Below are 19,137 nucleotides of genomic sequence, written 5' to 3'. Positions count from 1 at the left end.
CTCCACCCCATAACCACACAAACTGTCACTGCGTACTTAAAAAGCAAGTTTGAGATCAGCTTTTACTTAGGTGTAAACACTGGCTGTGTGGTCATGGTCCCTCTGTAACAGTTATCACCAAAACAGCAGCTATGCTTAGTTGGGCTTCATTTCCGAACAATCCCTAGTGTCACATGAACTGTGCTGGCCAACCATATTCTTCCAGCAGTTCTTCCTCAGGGAATATACCCCCCAAATGCTGATGAATCCCAGCATTGCTGTACTTCACATGTTCAGCCATGACATGACTGAGCTGACAGGTTTCCCTATACTGTAACAGACTGCTGATAAATATCCTCATCACCCTCACGACTGCTCACCTTGTTGGGACCCGTGTGCACACACTCCGAGTTCACATCACAACCTCCATTACTGCCGTCCAGGCAAGGGTTAATTTCTTAAAGAAAGAAAGAAATAGTCAATATTTCTAGAATGTGAATGTGTAAAGTCTCTCCACATAAATGGCCTGACATGAACATAATCGGTGTTCTCATGACATCTAGAAATCATTAACAGGCAATGCATTACTGGAGCTCAACCTTCACAGGGACCAGGGCCCCCCCGGACGGCACTCACCTACGCACACCAAGCCGTCCCCCAGGTAGCCCGTGCCACACACACACTGCGTCCTGCCTGGCTGAGCCTGCTTACACAGAGCCTGCGGGGAGCAGCCGCCGTTGTTTTCCAGACAGGCGTTCACGACTTGGGGGAGAGAGAGGGAGAGACGGAGGAAAGGAGGAGACAGAGGAGAGGGGGAAAGACACAGGAAAGTGAGAGAGGAGAGAGAGAAACAGAGGAGAGGGAGAGAATGAAAAGAGATGGAGAAAGAATGAAAAGAGACAGAGGCGAGGGATTGTGAGGGAGAGGGGGAAGAGAAGGATAGAAACAGGAGAACGAACAAAAGAATAAAGAGACACAGGAGAGTGAAAGAATGGATGAATGAAGAGGGAGACAGAGGAGGGGGATGAATGGAGAAAGGGAAAAGAGAAAGAGAGGAGAGAGAGAAAAAGAATGTAAGAAGTGAGACAGAGGAAAGAGAGAGACAGGAGAGGAAGAGAGGATGAAAAAAGAGTGAGAGGAGAGGGAGAAAAATGAGAGAGAGAAAAGAAAGACAGAGGAGAGGGTGAAAGACAGATAAAGGAGAGGGAGAGAGAGAATGAAGAGAAAGTTAAGGCAGAGACACACAAATGCCCAGTTATCCAGCGTCCCAGCATGTCACACAGTTGGTAGTTCACTGTGTTTTCCATCCTTAACCTAACAGGCACAGTGCGTCTCTGCCGGATAGAGAGGCACAGGTAACATGGCTGGGGGTATGTGACGCTCCCACCCATCCGTGTGCCGCATGTCCTCCTTGGCGCATGCGGACCCACGCTCACCTGAGCAGTGCGTCCCGTTCCCCTGGAATCCCAAGGCGCACCTGCATTCCGAAGAGCTGTCAGGTCGGACCACACAACTGGGGGACATGGAGACAGGACCATGAAGCGGGCTTTCCGAAAGTGGGCGTGCAGCCTCAAACGAATCGGCAGCATTAAAGGGAACATTATGCGTTTACATTTATTTATTTAGCAGATGCTTTTGCCCAAAGCGATATATTGAGAAAGTCGGGTCAGACAGTGGTCCCCACAATGTCAAAATAACAGGTTTTTATTTGTATGTGATCCGCGCAATGTAATACATACATAACCCCCCCCACACAGCTGGAGGGATCGAACCCACAACCCAGGAGGTGTGAAGGGAAAGGGCTCCCTATTGAGCCAGAAGACTGATATATGCGAGCGAAGTTGGCTGGACCTGGAGCTTAGCTTTCCTACTCCAAGCTGTGCTGACATGACGGCGGGCTACTCACTTAGCGCTGGTGTGACACCGCCCATTACAGGAATCCTGGGTGATCGCTGAGGAAAGATGGGAAGGAAAACACTGGTCTTACAGCGCCCCCTGCTGCTGGAAAGGAGCCAGACGCCAGACAACCCCTTACCTGTGTCGCAGGTCACACCTCGCCAGCCCACTTCGCACTCACACACACCGGTGCCCTGCAGGCCATCACTGCACTGCCCGTGGACACACTGACACACTGCGGGGGTGGGGGTGGAGACAGATCACACCATCAATTCAATCTCCTGTAATTCCCCATTTGGACATTAGGGGGCTTGAAATGAGCAGTGCTCAGTTTGATCTGCGTAAAGTATAGAAGTAAACATTCTGGAAGGAGGAGCCTACAATTGCTGGTCAGGGCCGCCCTACACAACTGCCTCATAGCTGAGGTCGTCACAGGGATGTGATACCTTGATCGCAGTGAATTCCGAATTTGCCGGGGACGCAGGTTTCACAGGCTGTGCCGTTGAATCCGTTGTTGCAGCGGCACGTCCCAGTGCCATTGGTACCGTCGAAGCACACACCGTTCCCGTAGCAGGGCTGTCCCACTGGGCCAGGACACCGCTCGCACCGGTTACCGAAGAACCCGGAGCAGCACCGCCTGATCTGCAGGATGGCATCAGGATCAGTCCCTGACTGGCCAGCAGGTGTCGCTGGTCAGCCCCTTTCTTTGTGATTATGACCCTCACCTGCCTCTTCTTGTTCCCAACCCCTAGTGTTTGGTTGATTATAATTCGCCCACACCTGTTCCTCATCTTACCCTCGTTATCTGTGTATATATATATATGCCTGCCCTTGTTCCTCAGTTGGCCATTGTGTGTTTGCTGCTGTGGTTGTTCCTGTGTTGCTCCCTGCCTTAGTTTTGTTGTTTACCTACTTTGTTTTGGACCCAGCATGCTCTGTTTGTTTGTGTCCTTTTTGAGTTTTAATAAAGTTCCATTTTGTGGGCCACAACGAGGATTATGTGTCCCTTATCATGTCCATCGGTAACAGATGGGGAAGTCACTCTTCCCCATGCACAGCCCATTATGAGCAGGGTGTTCCACAAAGCAGGATTTTAGCTTAATCAGATTTAAGGTAGTCTGAGCTAAATGTACGGGAACCAAGATGTAGTGCATTTAACCCACACTACCTTAAATCCAACAAGTTATCACACTGAGCAAGAAACCCTGCTTTGTCAAACACCCCCCCCTTCATCAGATATTAGTGTGAATATTCAATTTGAGCTAGACTCTGTATAGAATAACCTGCCACAGTGTCACATGTGTGTCTGATTAGCCAGATGGTCTCCTCAATAGATACGTACAGTGTCTGTCTTCTTGCACATTATCTTGCAGCCAATGGACATGAATTTTCCATTGTGGAACGGGCAAACACTCCTCTTATGCTGAAAGAGAACGAAGAACATGCAGAATGGGAGAGGAGAACATGCTGAGTGTCACATGTGAAGGGGAGCGGAGCTAAACGGAAGGGATGACATGATGCTTGAGATGTGGCAAAGAGAACAAAGCAGCAGGATTTAGAGTTAATACAGCCCCCCCAGAACTTGCAACCACTGAATGCTTGAGGCCGTCATAACAAGTGGGATATTTTACCACTTCCTCTGTGCCAGAAGAACAGAACATCTTGCTGTAACAATCCACACAGGGTCCCTGTAGACAAGACCAGACACTATTAGTCAGACAGCAGCAAACAAAATTACACAGCAACATGATGGGAAAATAAGTGCTAGAACAATAGATGGATTTTAAGAACTTTTTTTCTCCATATAAAAAAATATGAATTTAATATAATGCAAGTTTACCCAGGTAAATGAAGTTTTTTTCTGGTCGCAATGGTTTTTAACAACCTCTAGGACAGAGGACAGTACGTGGATCACCCCTTTGCTCGCCTCTACATCTGTAGCGTTCAGCAGGATGTCGTTGACGAATATCTGGTTGGAAAAAATGACATGGCTGTGAGTAGAGAAATAGCATTCATATTTTGTTTCAAAATGCTGATCCAAAGCAATGTTCATTAATGAGAAATTGTGGCCCGACAGAGTCATCGATGGGTTATAGGTCTCGCTCAAGGGTCCAACAGTAAAATCACACTGCCAATGCTGGGGTTTGAACCGGTGACCTTCTGACCTCAGCCACACGCTGGCCCCATGCTGACACAATTTAACAAAGTCTCTGCACTACTTCCCCACATCTGGAGGACTGACCATTCATTTTTTACCATATCTAGTGGATACTCTGATTACTGGACTGCCAGGAGTTTGTTTCAACCAACCAGTTGAGTCTCTGTGACTCTTTATGCTCAACTGGTTGGTCGAAACAAAATCTTAGTCTGGATTTTTGCTTTGTGGACCTCGGATAACACATGGCGTCGAATTAAGAGGCGTCCCTCTGGGAAGATGCTGAACCCACAGGGTGGGCTACCCACCCCATCTCCTCTCAGGAAGACCTCCACTTCGTAGGAAAAGCCCAGCATGGTCTCCCAGTGGGCCCCATCCTGCAGGTCACCTTTCATCAGTTTCTCGGACAGGATGATGTGGTACGTGGTCATGTTGACATCCTGAGCAGAAAGGATGCACGTAGACAGGGAAGGTTACTGCATCCCCTTACCCTACAGACATTTACCTCAGTACAGGACGTGCACAGTTTGCGTTGTGTGTTGGATCACAGACTGCCTGGAATAGCCACATGGACACCTTCCACTGACTGTAAACAACTGGTAATGTTGGTGCTAAATCACATCCTGAAGAGAGGCCAGGCAAACTATCCGGTGGGCTTGTAAAGGTACAGTCACAATAGCATGAAAAATATGCAGTTTCTTCACCAACTCCTGTAAAAATGAGTGTGACCAGGTAGTACGGTATACCGTGATAGTTTGGGTATACCATGGAATTTTCATTATAATATGGCAAGATATGTGAAATTCATGCTAGCTAATAATGTGTTAGAAAGAAGTTTTGACATAATTGGCACGCAGGTACACGTTAGAGGTATAAAGCTGTAAATGCACTGGTAATTTCTTGTCAATACAAATGCAAGTGTCACAAACGTCATACAAATGTTCTCCCAAAGTTTTTTATAAAATTTTTCCCTCTTTTCATAACAATGGAAATACGCATTAAATAAGTATCATCCTCCATTACACTGCTGTGAACCTGAGGGATAAACCCCGCCCCCACCACACCTGATTGGTTTAGCAATGCAAATTTCTGGGTCAAAGTTCATTTAAAATGCCTCCTGAATCCACTTCGCTGCCGAAAATGAATTGTTCTGCTTGTCGTGTCGAGCAAGTAGAATGGAACTGAATGGGAGGCAAATATTGTTCTAGTGTGACCTCACCTTAAGGAACTTAATACAGCGTATCATCTATTGAGGCTCTTCATTAATTATGAGGAAGTCCCACTGTTGAAATGAATACAAATGGAGCAATCCAGGAAAAAAATGGCAATGCGTAAGACTGAACCAACTCAGCAGTGATGCCCACGTATGCAGGAACAGTACCATAGAGACAGATCCAGACTTCTTAAGGTACTCGCTGATGGCGTCGTTCGTGGGGACGAACACCGTGTAGGCCGGGGATTTTTCAATCCTCTCTGTCAGGTTATATTGCTGCACGGAAACACGAAAACAACAGGCACTTTTCCTTAATCAGGCAGCATCTTGATGTTAGGATTCAAAATGTCTCCATAGAAGACAATGCCATTGTGGATGTATGTGCTCTGAGTCTGACTGGCATCCCATCAAATGGGTACTCATGCCTTGTGCCCAGTGCTGCCCGGGACAGGCTCATGGAGCAGATGAAAGATGGATGGGTGGAATAATGATGTTAGTACTGCTGATAAATAGAATATAGGTATGTGAGATCAGTAAGTATACATATAAACACAGAGTATATATTCCAGTGTAGTACAGCCATCCATTGTCATAGCACCTATCCAGTGAAGGTTTGTAGTGAGCATGATGCTTATCCCTGGGGGTATGGGGTACACGCTAAAATAACATCAATCAAACCTGCAAATCTGGCGGGATGAACCACCATGCTGCCATGGCAACATGGACAGAACAGACCCCCTACTACAAACGGATGGTACAGTGATGTTTCTTACAGCCACAGTGGCATTTACATAGCACAAGGAAAGAGGCATCCACAGTTTCTCGCATTCTTTCTTTCACCTTCCCTTTTTGACCTGTTTCACGCCTTGTGTCTTGGGACGACTCTGTTGTGAAAGGTGCTATATAAAAATGAACTGAATTGAAGTTACGTACGATGAGATGCTGTTTGAACAAGGAGAACTCAGGCCTCTGGTCCAGCAGATCAGTGAGACTTTTGCTGAGTTTCCGATCTGGAATCAGGACCTGCAAATTTGGGTTAACGAGAGTGCAAACTGAGCAGGCCAGCCCTGTCTGTCCCACTGGCCCTATTCTCCATGGTCACTCTTTTACAGCATACTTTACCGCATCAATGATGTGGACGAGTCCATTAGTAGCTGCAATATCGGGTACAATAAATCTTGCACCCCCAATTACAGTCTGGAAGACAAAAGGGTGTTAAAAAATTGAGTGTCATCCTTCCATGTAATATAGTCCATATTCTACAATGAGACAGGTGTCTGACTTCCTGGGCACCTCACAGTTATCCAAGTGGTTCTATTTCTTTAAAATGTAAACAAAATACAGGGAAACTGTATGACTGTGTGACTGACAACAAGACATTAGCACTAAGGGCATATTTGAGGGGGAAAAAAAAATCAATGAACTCCTACTCACTTTGTTGGTCCCAGAAACAAGGAGCTCCCCCTTCAGGTAGGAGGTCAACTGCAGCGAAGATGACTTGTTCTGTAGATCCGCCAACTGGTAGATGCCACGTACCATGTGATACCTGTATTCAGAACCATGTGACCATTTTCAGGAAACAGTGAGCAGATATGCCCGCCTCTCGCTGGGCTCTGAGCTCTTACTTGATGAAGCTGGGCAGGTTAGCCTGAGATGTCCAGAAGTCCTTGTCTTCCTTGGTCATCTTCTGCATGGCACTCACAGAAGGAATGAACAACGTGAAGTTCTGGGTCTCAGAAAGCATCCGATCCAGGCCGGCCTCCTGTGAGACACACAAGCACAGGAAGTACCAAAATTTGGGCCCCAACGTTTTTTAAGAATTTGTCAAAATGTAACAAATTTTCATCACATAATACGATATAATTACATAATGCCTTGTCACACACCATGCAGCAACGTATTATGTAATAACACCGCATTATGACGTAACTCGACAAAATGTTACAATTTTATACACTATATTATGATTTTATATCGCAACAATACCCTGTTATTATTATGATCGTTATTATTATCATTATTCAATTTGTTACATTCTGTCGAGTTATTACATAATGCGACATTGATACATAATGTGCTGTTACAAGGAGGCCTGGAGGTTTTTCAGTGACACTGGCAGAGGAATTTTAAGGTCCATCCTGTCCCAAAAGGGCAGCCAGTGAAAGAATATTAATATGGTAACTCATTGTAATACACAGCGCTTCTTCCTGATCACTTCCAAGGCTCAGAAACCAGAAAGTTTTACCGCCAAGCTGACTTCTTGTAAAGTGTCTTGAAAAGCAAACTTTAGGGTAAAGTGGAACAGAGGATATTAATTACATAGATGTAAAAATTCATATTTGTGACCTACCTGAACCCAATTCCTGAACTCGCTGGCCGCAGTAATAGCAGACAGCTCCTGTCGGCGGACACGGAAAGCCATTGTAGATTCAAAGCCAAGCTCTGTCCTCATCCAAGCGTGAAGACCAATACAGAAATGGCTGATCTGCGATCCTTGGAGAAACACTCACCTGTGTGACAGTGCCGTAGCACACCTGGCCATCACCAGCATAGCCGGACTCACACACACACTTCCAGGTGCCAGCACTCAGATAGCGGCAAGAGGCCTATAAGGACGGACACCGAGAATGTGGGACGATGAAGGACTAAAGCCTGCTGTGATGAATGAGAGGGGAGAAGCTAGACATTGTAAATGTCACCTTGAGGCCCTCCGTCCCCCTCACATGATATCATTTTTATAAATCATACGTGTTCAATGACCCCAGTAAAGTGCTGGGCCCCCTTCATCTGTCAGGGTATCCACGCTCCTCTGACGCCCCCGCTTGTACCCACCAGATAATGGCAGCTTGTACTCTGCCTGACGCACTGATTGATAGGTTCGCACTCTTCTCCGTTACCACGGAAACCACTCTTGCACTCACAGTCACTCTAGGGTGAGAAACAGAACTCACAGAGGCATGCTGGAGGGGACTCAAAAGCATGTAAACATCAGGCTGGGTCAGAGGCGGTGTTCCGGTCTCCCCTTACCTGTCCGGGACCCACATAGATACAGGTGGCGTTGGCATGGCAACCACCCCTGTTGGGCTCCAGACACCTGTTGATTGGCTGGCACCCGTCGTCGTCCAAGTCTCTCTTCCAACCCGCCAGGCACTGGCACTTGTGAATTCCTGGGCCAGTTTTTACACACTTTTCCTGAAATGGTGGGGGGGGGGGGGGGGGGATGTAGAGGATACCACAAAATGATGTAATGCAATGTTTTTTTGGTTTCTTATGCTAACAAATTCTAGAAAACTGAAATGCTTATCAATCTTCGAAGAGCTCAGTGTTAATTATTATGGTTTTTAGTTTTTCGCTAATTGCCATGAAATGTCAAAACAGTGGCGTGAAGCTGCCTTCCTCATGTAAGGATGAGGTGCCGTTTTCGGGGCCCCATGAAAGCGTATTACATTGGGCCCCCGATCCCAGACCAACAATTATGTTCTAAAATTTTTAGAACCCTATCACTTATTGAATCTTTGGGGCCCCTTTGTAAAAACAAGGTTAAGCATCAAAACACAAACGTGAACATGTATGGTTGTGTTGGGTAAGTGAACATTCTTTGATCAAAACGTATGTAGGAATTACATTTTCACCACAGCCCCCACGCCAAGGTGAGCTGCAAGGGTCCATCTCCACACACATTATGCCGTCCCCCTTGTAGCCGGCTTTACACACGCACCTGCAGTCACAAACAAAGCGTGAGACGAAGTAATAGACGGCCTGCTCATTGGTCACGTCGTCCATATTGGGCGGTGACCATCTCACTGATTTCTCAGAGGCCACATTCTAACAAGGACACTTACTTGACCTCCGGCTCGTTATAGATGCAGGTGGCGTGGGCGTGACAGCGGTCCACTGTTGGGCCGCAAGCTTCGATGTGGCGCTCACAGAACTTTCCGGTGTATCCTGGCAGGCAGGTGTTGGGTCGACAGGAGCCGTCTCCCTCGCGGCTGTTGTCGCATTGGCCGTGGATGCAGGAGCAGGCTGGGGGAGGGTGAGGAAGGTGTTCATACAGATTGCCTCGTCGTCAGTGGTGGTTCAGACCTCTGAGGATTTTACTCCCTTGCTCATTCACGCATTCAGTCCTTCACTGTTCGTTCCAGACATACTTAATTCTCCCTCAGGAAGAGTCCGAAGGGCCCAGCCTCTCCATTCACCTTTGTCACAGAGAGGTCCGTATCTGTCCGGTCTGGAGCAGTACTGGCAGCGCGATCCCCTGAAGTTCTCCTCACACATGCAGGTCCCATTTCCATCAATTCCGTCCATGCACTGAAACAGACAAAGCAAGTTGGCCTCAGATCTTGCATTCTCATTAATCTCCCCAGGCCTGTTTTTGTCAAGAAAGGCTTTTTATTCCCATTAAAAGTAACTAGAAGTTTCCGAAAGATACCAAACAAGGAAGACAAATCCTGTCAAAGTACTGTAATAACCTTACTGACCATCGGTAAGCACTAAAACTGATCAGATGCTGTGATCTTCTTACAGCAATTCAACAACGTTTCATACATCTAGTTTTTCAAGCGACAGCCATTGATGATTGGCGGATGGAGATGTTGACTTACCGTGCCGTGGCCAGAGCAAGGCGTGCTGAATCCCCCAGGACAGGGTCTGCAGTCTGGCCCATAAAAGCCCTTACAACATGCTTCTGTCTATCAGTGGAGGAAAAAAGAAAGGGAAGGTTAAGGCAGGGAACCTTCAGCTGGCACTCTTCCAGTTGTCCCATTTGAGGAGGAGGACTTACGGTCACCGTCTTGTTGCAGAAAATCGAGCAACCCATGGTGGGGATGCTGATGTTCAGAATAGTGTCCCTGAAGATACACCCCCTCATCAGCGTATTCATCTTCAGCACACGGACACCATGGGGGAACAAAACACAAGCTTCTCAAGAAGACTACAAGATTATAGCATTTTAGATCCCACTTCCATTGACTCTCCAGTGAGCACTACACCTCTGTGAAAGGACTTGGATGACCAACTATTGAAGTGACAGGAATGGAAACTGCTACACAGATCATTGTTCCTCAAATCGGTCCTCGAGGACCCCCAGGGAGTTGAGAAGAAACGTGGACAGTCTCGGGGTCCTCGAGGACTTGAGTAACACTGACATACAGATTACGGGCAAAGTTAATCACTGCCCATTAAGGCTGTGTTCATTAAGAGTCGTCTCTGCTTACCAGTTGAACACCGGAGGGACACGAGGCCGTTAAAATCCTCGAACATCTGGTACAGGAGCTCTGAACATAGACCAGCCAAATGCAAGGTGAAGATCAACATTAACCTATGACAAACATCTCTAGAAAATCATGAGTCTTGCAAGGTTCCCACCTTGACAACGCTGAACGTGTTAATGTCACACCTGTGTGGCAACACAGGCTCAATAGAGGATGGGATCAGAACGCCGTCTATCGAGTAAAGACGGCCATTTCTTGCTTCGATGTCTGCCTCAAGGATCACCTGTCCGTTCACGAGGATCTGCCCCTGAGGAAAGAAGAAGCAATCAATTGCTCCACTTTGCTATTAGCACTGAGAACTGCGACGCCATTCAGGAGGCTTACGTTACTGGTGACGTTGAAGTTCAGTGCCTGATTGGCCATCGACACAGAGCGAGCAGTGGATACGATGTTGGCTACCTCCAGCTTTGATAAAAATTTAAAAAAAAACAATTGTAAAAGCAATTAGCAGAAGAGAGCAGCTCATTCTCCAAACACCGAATCTGTTTTAATGCAGGATTTGACTGCACAAACTATTTTTCTGGCAGGACCATCTCTTTGATACATAAAGATCAAACTGATTAGTGGCTATTAAGAGGTAAAACGCTGCAGAAAGTACATGCTCCAGCTGGTTGGACTTTGTCAACGAAAGGCACACTCACTTCCACAGAGGGGACGATGTGGTTCCTCAACAGCTCCAGCAATTTGGGCTTCCCCTAAGGTTTAACAGGAAGTGAAGGACGTCATGGATGTCGGGAAAATGAATGTTAACAGGACGCTGTAGCTAAAATCGCCACATGTGCTCGGCCAATCCTTTCTAGAAAGTACTTTGCACTTCTGTGTACTGAACTCTCCGGCATATACTCACGGACCTTAGTCACTTCAAGTTTCATTGCATATATAAAATATGCAAATATGCTCAGAAAATGAATTTTAGAATCTTTTAAATCCATTGACATCAAGGTAGACAGCAGAAAAGAGACGCAATGAGGTTCTCGATGTGTGATGGTACCTGGTCAGTGAGGAGGAAGTCAAGGTGACCTTCTTTCATGGCGTTAAGAGCCTCACCGGTGGGAGCAAACAAGGTGTACGGACCAGGAGCGTCCAGCAGGTGTGCCATGTCAGCTCTCTGTGGGAAAGCGTGAAGCTTAGGAGCTATTGATCAGCAGTGTTACTGGCACGTTGAAAACTAGAATGGTCTGTGACATTGTTGAGGAATAAAAGGACGCGACAGAAATACACAACGATCTTGATCTGAATTTGGCCTGGAGGATTGCATCTTATGCTGTCATGAGAGGGGAGCATGGCCTCCACAAGTGAGAATGACAACATCCACAATCACAGGAAGCACATGACGCTTTATGAGAAAAAAAAAAGCATGCTCACTACCTCTAATAAATTCCTAAACTTCTCAAACTTCCCATAATGTGTCAGAATTTTCATCAGGTTCTCCTGGGTAAAAACAGAGAAAAGGAGAAAGAGAGCAAAAAAGATGTAGGGGAATATGAGACATTTGTTAGAAAGTTTATAAGCAATGTCAAGGAGGATAAAAAAAATCAAACAACTTTGTCTTGTACCCCGTTCACACAGAGCCACAGAAAAACGTGACTTAAGGGGTTGTGTAAAACCAAAAGCAATCATTTTTAATTTATTGGGCAGTTGTAAAATTAGCATTAGCTTAGAGGCATCAGACATGGTCACTGAACTATCAGAAATCCCCAATGTCGCTTTTAGCTGTTCACCTCCTTCTCGCTCTTGACCGTGGGTGGGACGCTTTCCATGAGTTTATTGATGATGTGAATCACTCCATTGGAAGCTGGAATGTCTGACTTCAGAATATCCCCTTTCTTCCGGCTTCCGTGGATACGGATCCTCACTGACTGATCCTTCAAACAGATGAAGGTCCAATGTGAGGCAGCGTCACCCACGTAATCGATTATATTACCCACTGAATCAGAGCACGCCTTTCAGAATGACATCATTAGTTTGGGCAAATTAGTCACAACATCCGTGTAATATCTCATAATTGTATTAGCTAGAGGAACAATCACGGATCAAAGTGTGTGTGTATAAATGATCTTACTTTAGCAATCATATGTGAGAAATCACCATAGCATGACTAAGAATGAGATGCCTTTCATAGTAAATGTTTTGCTACTTAGGGATCATCCTGAAGAAAGAAGTCAGCTGTGACGGGAGAGGAAGGATGGAGGAAGGAAGGATGGAGGCCACATATCGAGTGTTTCCGTCGTTCATTCCAGAAGGCAGCGAGAGAGACTGGCACACAGCTGGTTAGTGGGCCAGCTGGGAAGTATTCCACAGCACAGAGTTATGTGTGGACGGTGTTATGTGTTTCGACAGGAACACAAAAACGCAAACGCGCACATTCCTTTAATCCTAGCGGGAAATAGTCAGTCTCTGTTTTGACCTTTGAGCACAGGAACTGAATCTCCCTGCTGGATTAAACATCAGTGAACACTGCAATACAAACCACCCCCCCCCCACAAATCCTGACATGCCACATGCGACTGTTCACAGGGGTCACTTTAGAGGATTAAATAATCCACGTAGAAAGACACTAAATCCCTCTGATTTTCATCAACGTCAGGAACAATACAGGTAACACTGGAACAACAAGTGGACCAGAGACCACAGAAGACGTCGTGTACGAAAGCGCCACCTCCTCACCTCATCGGAGACAATGCTTTCTGCAGATTTCCCCGTCAGGGTATAGAAGATGTCGCCCTTCTTCAGGGTGTTGTAGGTCAGCTCTCCAGCCGCCATGTGCAGCTTGGCCCGATAGCGAGCTGCCACCCGATCCGCCACCAGGTTCTTTACCTGAAGGAGGTGCCATTTAGTGAACACGGCCCTGGAGCCACCCTGGTCAACTCTGAAAACTGCACCCCTTCACAATTAATCCATGGTGTCAAGTAGCATGAAAAAAGAGGTTTTGTAAAAGAGGAAAGAAATGCATGTAAATTATATATCGATGAGAAGAAGAATGAAAAAATAGAATATTGTATGGTTTCACTAAAACATGTTTGGAAATAATGGTGCAACATTACTCTACAATGGGTGTAAACTGCAGAGTAACATTTTAACATGCATGCAAACCACAGAGTAACATTACCGTGATATCCATGTAAACTATACTGCCTGGACCAGTGTTTCCCAGCCTGGTCCTCGGGGTCCCCTGGCAAGTCTACATTTCTACTCCCTCCAAGCTCCCTGCCAGACAGTCTACATTTTGCTCCCTCCCAGCTCCCTGCCAGACAGTCCACGTTTTTGCTCCCTCCCAGCTCCCTGCCAGACAGTCCATGTTTTTGCTCCCTCCCAGCTCCCTGCCACACAGTCCACTTATTTGCTCCCTCCCAGCTCCCTGCCAGACAGTCCACATTTTTGCTCCCTCCCAGACAGTCCACATTTTTGCTCCCTCCCAGACAGTCCACATTTTTGCTCCCTCCCAGCTCCCTGCCAGACAGTCCACATTTTTGCTCCCTCCCACACAGTCCACATTCTCGCTCCCTCTAGTGGCAGCTGGGAGGGAGCTAAAACAAGGACTGTCTGCGGGTCGTGAAACAGTGGTCTGGCCTATGGGACTTTAACCTGCAAGTGGCCCAAAATGCACGATTCTGAAGAACACTACAGCATCCCGGTGATGTGCAGAAGATGAGGCAGCAGAGCGACTCACCGAAGTCCCTTTGAAGCCTTTGTTTGTGGGGACAAATATGGTGAAGGAACCCAGTGAGGACAGTGGCCAAGACATGGACGACTCTGAAGACAGGAAAGAGAGAGAAAATGGGAGAGACAGAGAGAGACAGAGAGAGAGAGAGAGAGAGAGAGGAGAAGGAGGGGGGGGCATTGAGTTACATATCAGTTTACCTCTGGTGCTGCAGAATGGAACCAAGAACTTCAAAAGAATGTTCAAACCTAATCAATGTAATGGAGCGTGATGCAGGTTTGAATATGCTGAAGAGTGTAACCATTGGATTCTAGAATAGGTTTCCTTTATTAATTAATGAATCCCCATATGTCACCACCTTAATCAAAACCATGTTAATCAAATGTAATCTATTAATAAGAATTATAACTATACATAATATAATACTATTACATAATATGTTACTCTTGTAAGGAACAGCCCGTATTGTCGACTCGTTAAAGCCTGGCTGTCTTCCAAAAGTGTTACTCTCCCCGTGTTAAAATCTTTTTTACCGCATATATCAAAGGAAAATCGCAACTAATTTGTTGATCGAAACTCATAAAAAAAACTCCATTGATTAAGGGATACCTGTAGTGACAAAACTAAGTGTCTGATTGAATCCAGTTTGTGCCAAATTGAAGTGGGGTCTTTGTTGAAGACTGTGTGCAACGGGACACAGCAAATGCAACATGACATAACAGTCCGTCCATAACAGACACACGTACCGAAGAGTGTAATAGCGTTTGTCAGCTGGTCATGCCACATCCCCCTGGGATCTGTGTTTAGCTCCCGTAGCTGCTGCATGATGTTGCTATAGCAGGTCTTCCCATCGCCCTGGTAACCCTCTCGGCACGTGCACCTGAATAAAAAGTCGCTCGAGTCGTCGCATCCCATGTTCACTCCCGCACGGACACGCATGCAAATACCGCGATGAAGACACTCACTCCACCACCCCAGGCTTCGTCGTGGTGCAGTCAGCATTCTTGTCACAGGAGGAAGGTTGACAAATGTCCTTCAGACTGCAGCCTGTCCCCGGAACCAGGTTTTCGAAGCCCTCCAGGCAGTCGCAGTGAGACTGTAAGGTGCCACACTCAGACGGTCAGCCATCTTGATAAGCAAATGCTAGGAGTGTTTCTCGCTGGTGTACAAAGAACGCAAAGATCATACTTGTGGTCTTGGCAAGACTGGCCTTGCTAACTTCCCTCCCGAGAATGAACTTCGGATACAATGAATCATGGGATTTGTTTCGTTTAATGCAACCTTGATATTTGGGGCGGGGCAAGAACAACATACCGGGATTTTTTACCATCCTCTGTTCTTGAATATTGCAACTGGTCCTCTGTAGTAGAAGCTGATGTGATGCGGTCAGCTGACAGGGAGGAACGTACCTTCCCAGGACCGTCGTACACGCAGACGGTGGTTTGCTCTGAACAGCCCCCGGAACCGGTCTGGCACGGGTCCACAGGTAGGCAGACTTGGCCGTCGCCTTGGTAACCATCTGCACAGGTGCACGAGTGCTTGTTTGGGCCCAGGAAATTGCAGACAGCATGTGGATGACAGATTTTCTGGAGGCAGGGATTAATCGCTGAGAAAAGGAGAGAGGGAGAAGGAGTTAACATGACTAATACTGGATTAAACATTGCTGGTGTAATTCAGTGTTGTGTTTCCATGTGGGCGGGACTTACGTGTGCACTGCGTCCCTCCTCCTTGGTATCCCGGCAAGCACTTGCAGGCCAGCGTCCTCGTGTGGGCATCCTCAATACAGCGGGCACCCAGAGGGCACCTCAAGGACGCACACTCGGGTATCTCTGCGGGAAGAGTGGGCAGACATCACCATGGCGGCATTGAAAAGGGGAGGAGCTGCTGGGGACCACCCAGGTACTTAACCACGATTGCTCACTAAACGAATACAGAAGAGTGCTAAAGACCCAAGAATATATATTCAGCACTTATACAAGCAAATAAGGGCCTAGAGTTTACTTATACTGTAAAATAAAGATTATATGGATTGCTTGAGCAAACCTTACTACTGAATAATCAAAAGGTTAAGATACAGCATAAATTTTACCGCTCTTTTCATGATGGGACCAATCCCCAGACCTTAGGGAAAGATTAAAGTTGCGCGTGCTGCACTGGGTCTTACCCTGTTCGCAGTTCGGGCCCTTGTACCCGGAGAAGCAGGTGCACTTTCCATCGCCATTGATGCCGTGGTTGCAGAGACCGTGGACACAGCTACAGACTGGTCAAAGAGTTGGGTGCAGAACAGACGCGCTCAGACAACAGCTGAGTTTTGTTTATGTTCCAGTGCAGAAAGTCAAACCTGTCATGCTCACCAGAGCTGCATGTAGCCCCGTAGCGTCCCTCCTGACAGTCCTCACACGCCGTCCCCACAAATCCAGGCTGAAGATGGGGGGGGGGCAGATAATGGATGGCGAGAGAAGAATGGAAAGCACTAAATAACACACCACCACCGAAGTACATGCAGGACTAACAAGTGGCAGCATGCAGTCTTTTGTTCATTTGGGTCACTCTAGTGGGAGTTTATTAATGTCATTTAAAAATAATACCACTGACTGTTTCCTGACACATTTTAGGCAGGTAAGACCCTGTTAATTTAACAGTGCATTTATGAAGTAAAGTATATAATTCTGCAGTAGATATATTCACAAACTCAAGGATTCTTGTTTGCTGGTGGGAATAAGAATGGCGATCAATTCACCGAGAAGTGGGGTGGCTGTTATGTGGATGAAGTACAGGTGACACAAGGGTGATTTAGGTTGAGAGGTGAGGAGCACTGAGGCTTGGGGGTGGGGTGAAGTAATCCAGGGTACTTTACCTGGCAGGTACAGGTACCATTTCCTGTTATGCCGTCTGAACATACACCATGGTTATTGCAAGGGCTGTCAGCTACTTCCGGGCATGCTAACATCATAGGTAGGGGAGAAGAGACAAAAGAGTGATTGACTGATAGACAGACAGACAGACAGGCAGACAGGCAGACAGACATGCAGATAGACAGACAGACAGACAGGCAGACAGGCAGGCAGACAGGCAGACAAAATGCCACTTTCAATGTGAAGAGATGTGGGTGCCCCATACAGAATTTGGTGTAGATAGGATATGCTGGGAGGGGGGGATATTCATATTCAGAGACCCCCTGAATCTACCAAGGTATCCATACCCTTCCGGTGCCTGTCTCCCATCACCTCGATACAGGACGGGAAAAAACCTTCACAAGTTAGCTATCTAAATATTAATTCCACAACAGGAAACCTGTGCGTGACATCACTAAAATTTCACCTTTCACGTGTGTGTCCTTCTCGCACTGTTTGGACAGCCCACTCCTCCTTTAGATGGCCTTTGTGTCTAGATGAAGTGACCAGAGGAGAATAATGCGGGCGCCCCCCTCCTCCATTAGGGTGCTGAACGGTTCATGGCCCTCAAACTGAGCACATCCTCACTCATTCGCCTTCCTGGGTTTTTTTTTCCTGCAGTGTTCCTGTCCTTATCAGCGCTACGTTTAGTGGGGGCCTCTCGCTTGTCAGTTTCCTGGCCCCCACATCCTCAAAATATAACCCCCCAGCAGCTCTTTGCTGTCAGCAGATTCTCTCCCTTTCATCTCACATGAATAACAAAAAAGACTCAGACTTCACTCTCTACCCAAACTCTCTACGAAGGACAAATAAAGCTCCGGTGATTCTGACCGGAAGTCAGAATTTCATCTAAAAGACAAAGGCGATAAAACTTCCGCAAAATGTCAGCAGTTTGCTTGGTTAACTTTTTTTTTTGTAAGAATAACAAACCCAACAGAGAGATTAGCATGTCCGGTCCTCATGAGGAGGGAACATTAAATAAATGACCAATCTGCCCCCCGAGACTGATACTGAGGTGACACATTTCTGAAAGGTGGGAGACCTGAATGTCATGGAGCTTGTTAACACTGAACAAATACGCTGAACTGTAACATCCTTGACTGCCTTTTGATCACCAGTGTTAGGGAAGTTTACTCACAAAAGTATGTCCATTACAGAAAGTTCAGGTCCAGGAAGTACAAATCCAGACCAATTTTTTGTTTCAACCAGCCAGTTGAGTACTCAGTGATGATGGCTCTTTATACTCAACTTGTAGGCTGAAACAAAACCTGGATTTGTACTTTCTGGACCTGAACTTTCCATCTCTGACTGTAATGGACATACATTTTTGAGTAACTTCCCCAGCACTGTTGATCAGGGGAGCCCAACCCTGTTGCTGGAGAGCTGCCAGCCCTAATTTACCACAGATAATCAGGCCCTCAGTAGGAGAACCAGCTTAACTTCAACATAGCCGACTCTAATACTGAGGTGATACTGAATTGCCTGATTATCTGTATCAGGTGTGTTAAATGAGGGCTGTACCTAAGCTCTGCAGGGTGGTAGCTCTCCAGGAGCAGGGTTGGGCAGCCCTGCTGTTGATCATCTTGCTGTTTCATCAATTTCCTTCTCCAAACTTATGATCAACATCTCTTCCCCCTCCACACATGGGATCGAACCCCAACATGAATTTCCACACACCAGAATAAAATAAAGATCATGCCGTCCCAGAAATGACGACATATACAAGCAGCGGCGGACAGGCATATCTCCAGATGCACACTCACCCTGGCAGTCATTCCCCCAGTAACCCGGGCAGCACTCCGACACCCTGACCTCCGTATGGCACTCGAACGTGCAGTCACGGGACAGCAAGGAGGAACTGAACAGCGACCTGTAATTGTAACTGGGAAGAGACACAAAGAAACCTCCCACTTACTCCGGCAAGTGGCATCATGCAAAACCGAAAGGTCATCCAGGCTGTTACTGCCTCAGCCTTTGTCTGACCCCGGAGAAGTTGGCCATTTTGGATAACGGCGGCATGGTGAGTAGCACCGCCGCCACCTACCTACAGGTTACAACTAGTTACAGTG

General features: G+C 46.8%; 1 protein-coding gene across 1 annotated transcript in view; it reads right to left on the bottom strand.

The window, feature by feature from the left end:
- Positions 1-19,137, bottom strand: part of stab2 (stabilin 2) — a 29,893-nt gene that overhangs the window by 8,773 nt on the left and 1,983 nt on the right. Inside the window, 41 exon segments of the mRNA XM_049007099.1 lie at positions 360-436; positions 616-741; positions 1,416-1,492; positions 1,886-1,931; positions 2,015-2,110; positions 2,322-2,517; positions 3,218-3,298; positions 3,507-3,563; positions 3,716-3,844; positions 4,339-4,470; positions 5,412-5,519; positions 6,177-6,266; positions 6,366-6,440; positions 6,678-6,789; positions 6,869-7,005; positions 7,594-7,641; positions 7,754-7,849; positions 8,076-8,171; positions 8,271-8,435; positions 8,868-8,961; positions 9,086-9,266; positions 9,440-9,551; positions 9,845-9,931; positions 10,024-10,122; positions 10,457-10,516; positions 10,608-10,760; positions 10,838-10,918; positions 11,155-11,208; positions 11,505-11,621; positions 11,882-11,944; positions 12,235-12,378; positions 13,181-13,330; positions 14,184-14,266; positions 14,921-15,054; positions 15,140-15,270; positions 15,584-15,780; positions 15,881-16,003; positions 16,339-16,434; positions 16,529-16,595; positions 17,032-17,117; positions 18,832-18,950. Of these exon segments, the coding sequence (XP_048863056.1) occupies positions 360-436; positions 616-741; positions 1,416-1,492; positions 1,886-1,931; positions 2,015-2,110; positions 2,322-2,517; positions 3,218-3,298; positions 3,507-3,563; positions 3,716-3,844; positions 4,339-4,470; positions 5,412-5,519; positions 6,177-6,266; positions 6,366-6,440; positions 6,678-6,789; positions 6,869-7,005; positions 7,594-7,641; positions 7,754-7,849; positions 8,076-8,171; positions 8,271-8,435; positions 8,868-8,961; positions 9,086-9,266; positions 9,440-9,551; positions 9,845-9,931; positions 10,024-10,122; positions 10,457-10,516; positions 10,608-10,760; positions 10,838-10,918; positions 11,155-11,208; positions 11,505-11,621; positions 11,882-11,944; positions 12,235-12,378; positions 13,181-13,330; positions 14,184-14,266; positions 14,921-15,054; positions 15,140-15,270; positions 15,584-15,780; positions 15,881-16,003; positions 16,339-16,434; positions 16,529-16,595; positions 17,032-17,117; positions 18,832-18,950 (4,375 nt within the window).

Source organism: Brienomyrus brachyistius, chromosome 3 (genome assembly GCF_023856365.1).
Source record: "Brienomyrus brachyistius isolate T26 chromosome 3, BBRACH_0.4, whole genome shotgun sequence".
Classification (NCBI taxonomy): Eukaryota; Metazoa; Chordata; class Actinopteri; order Osteoglossiformes; family Mormyridae; genus Brienomyrus; species Brienomyrus brachyistius.
The sequence above is the reverse complement of the archived record's forward strand: the minus strand, read 5'-3'. Positions and strand labels throughout refer to the sequence as shown.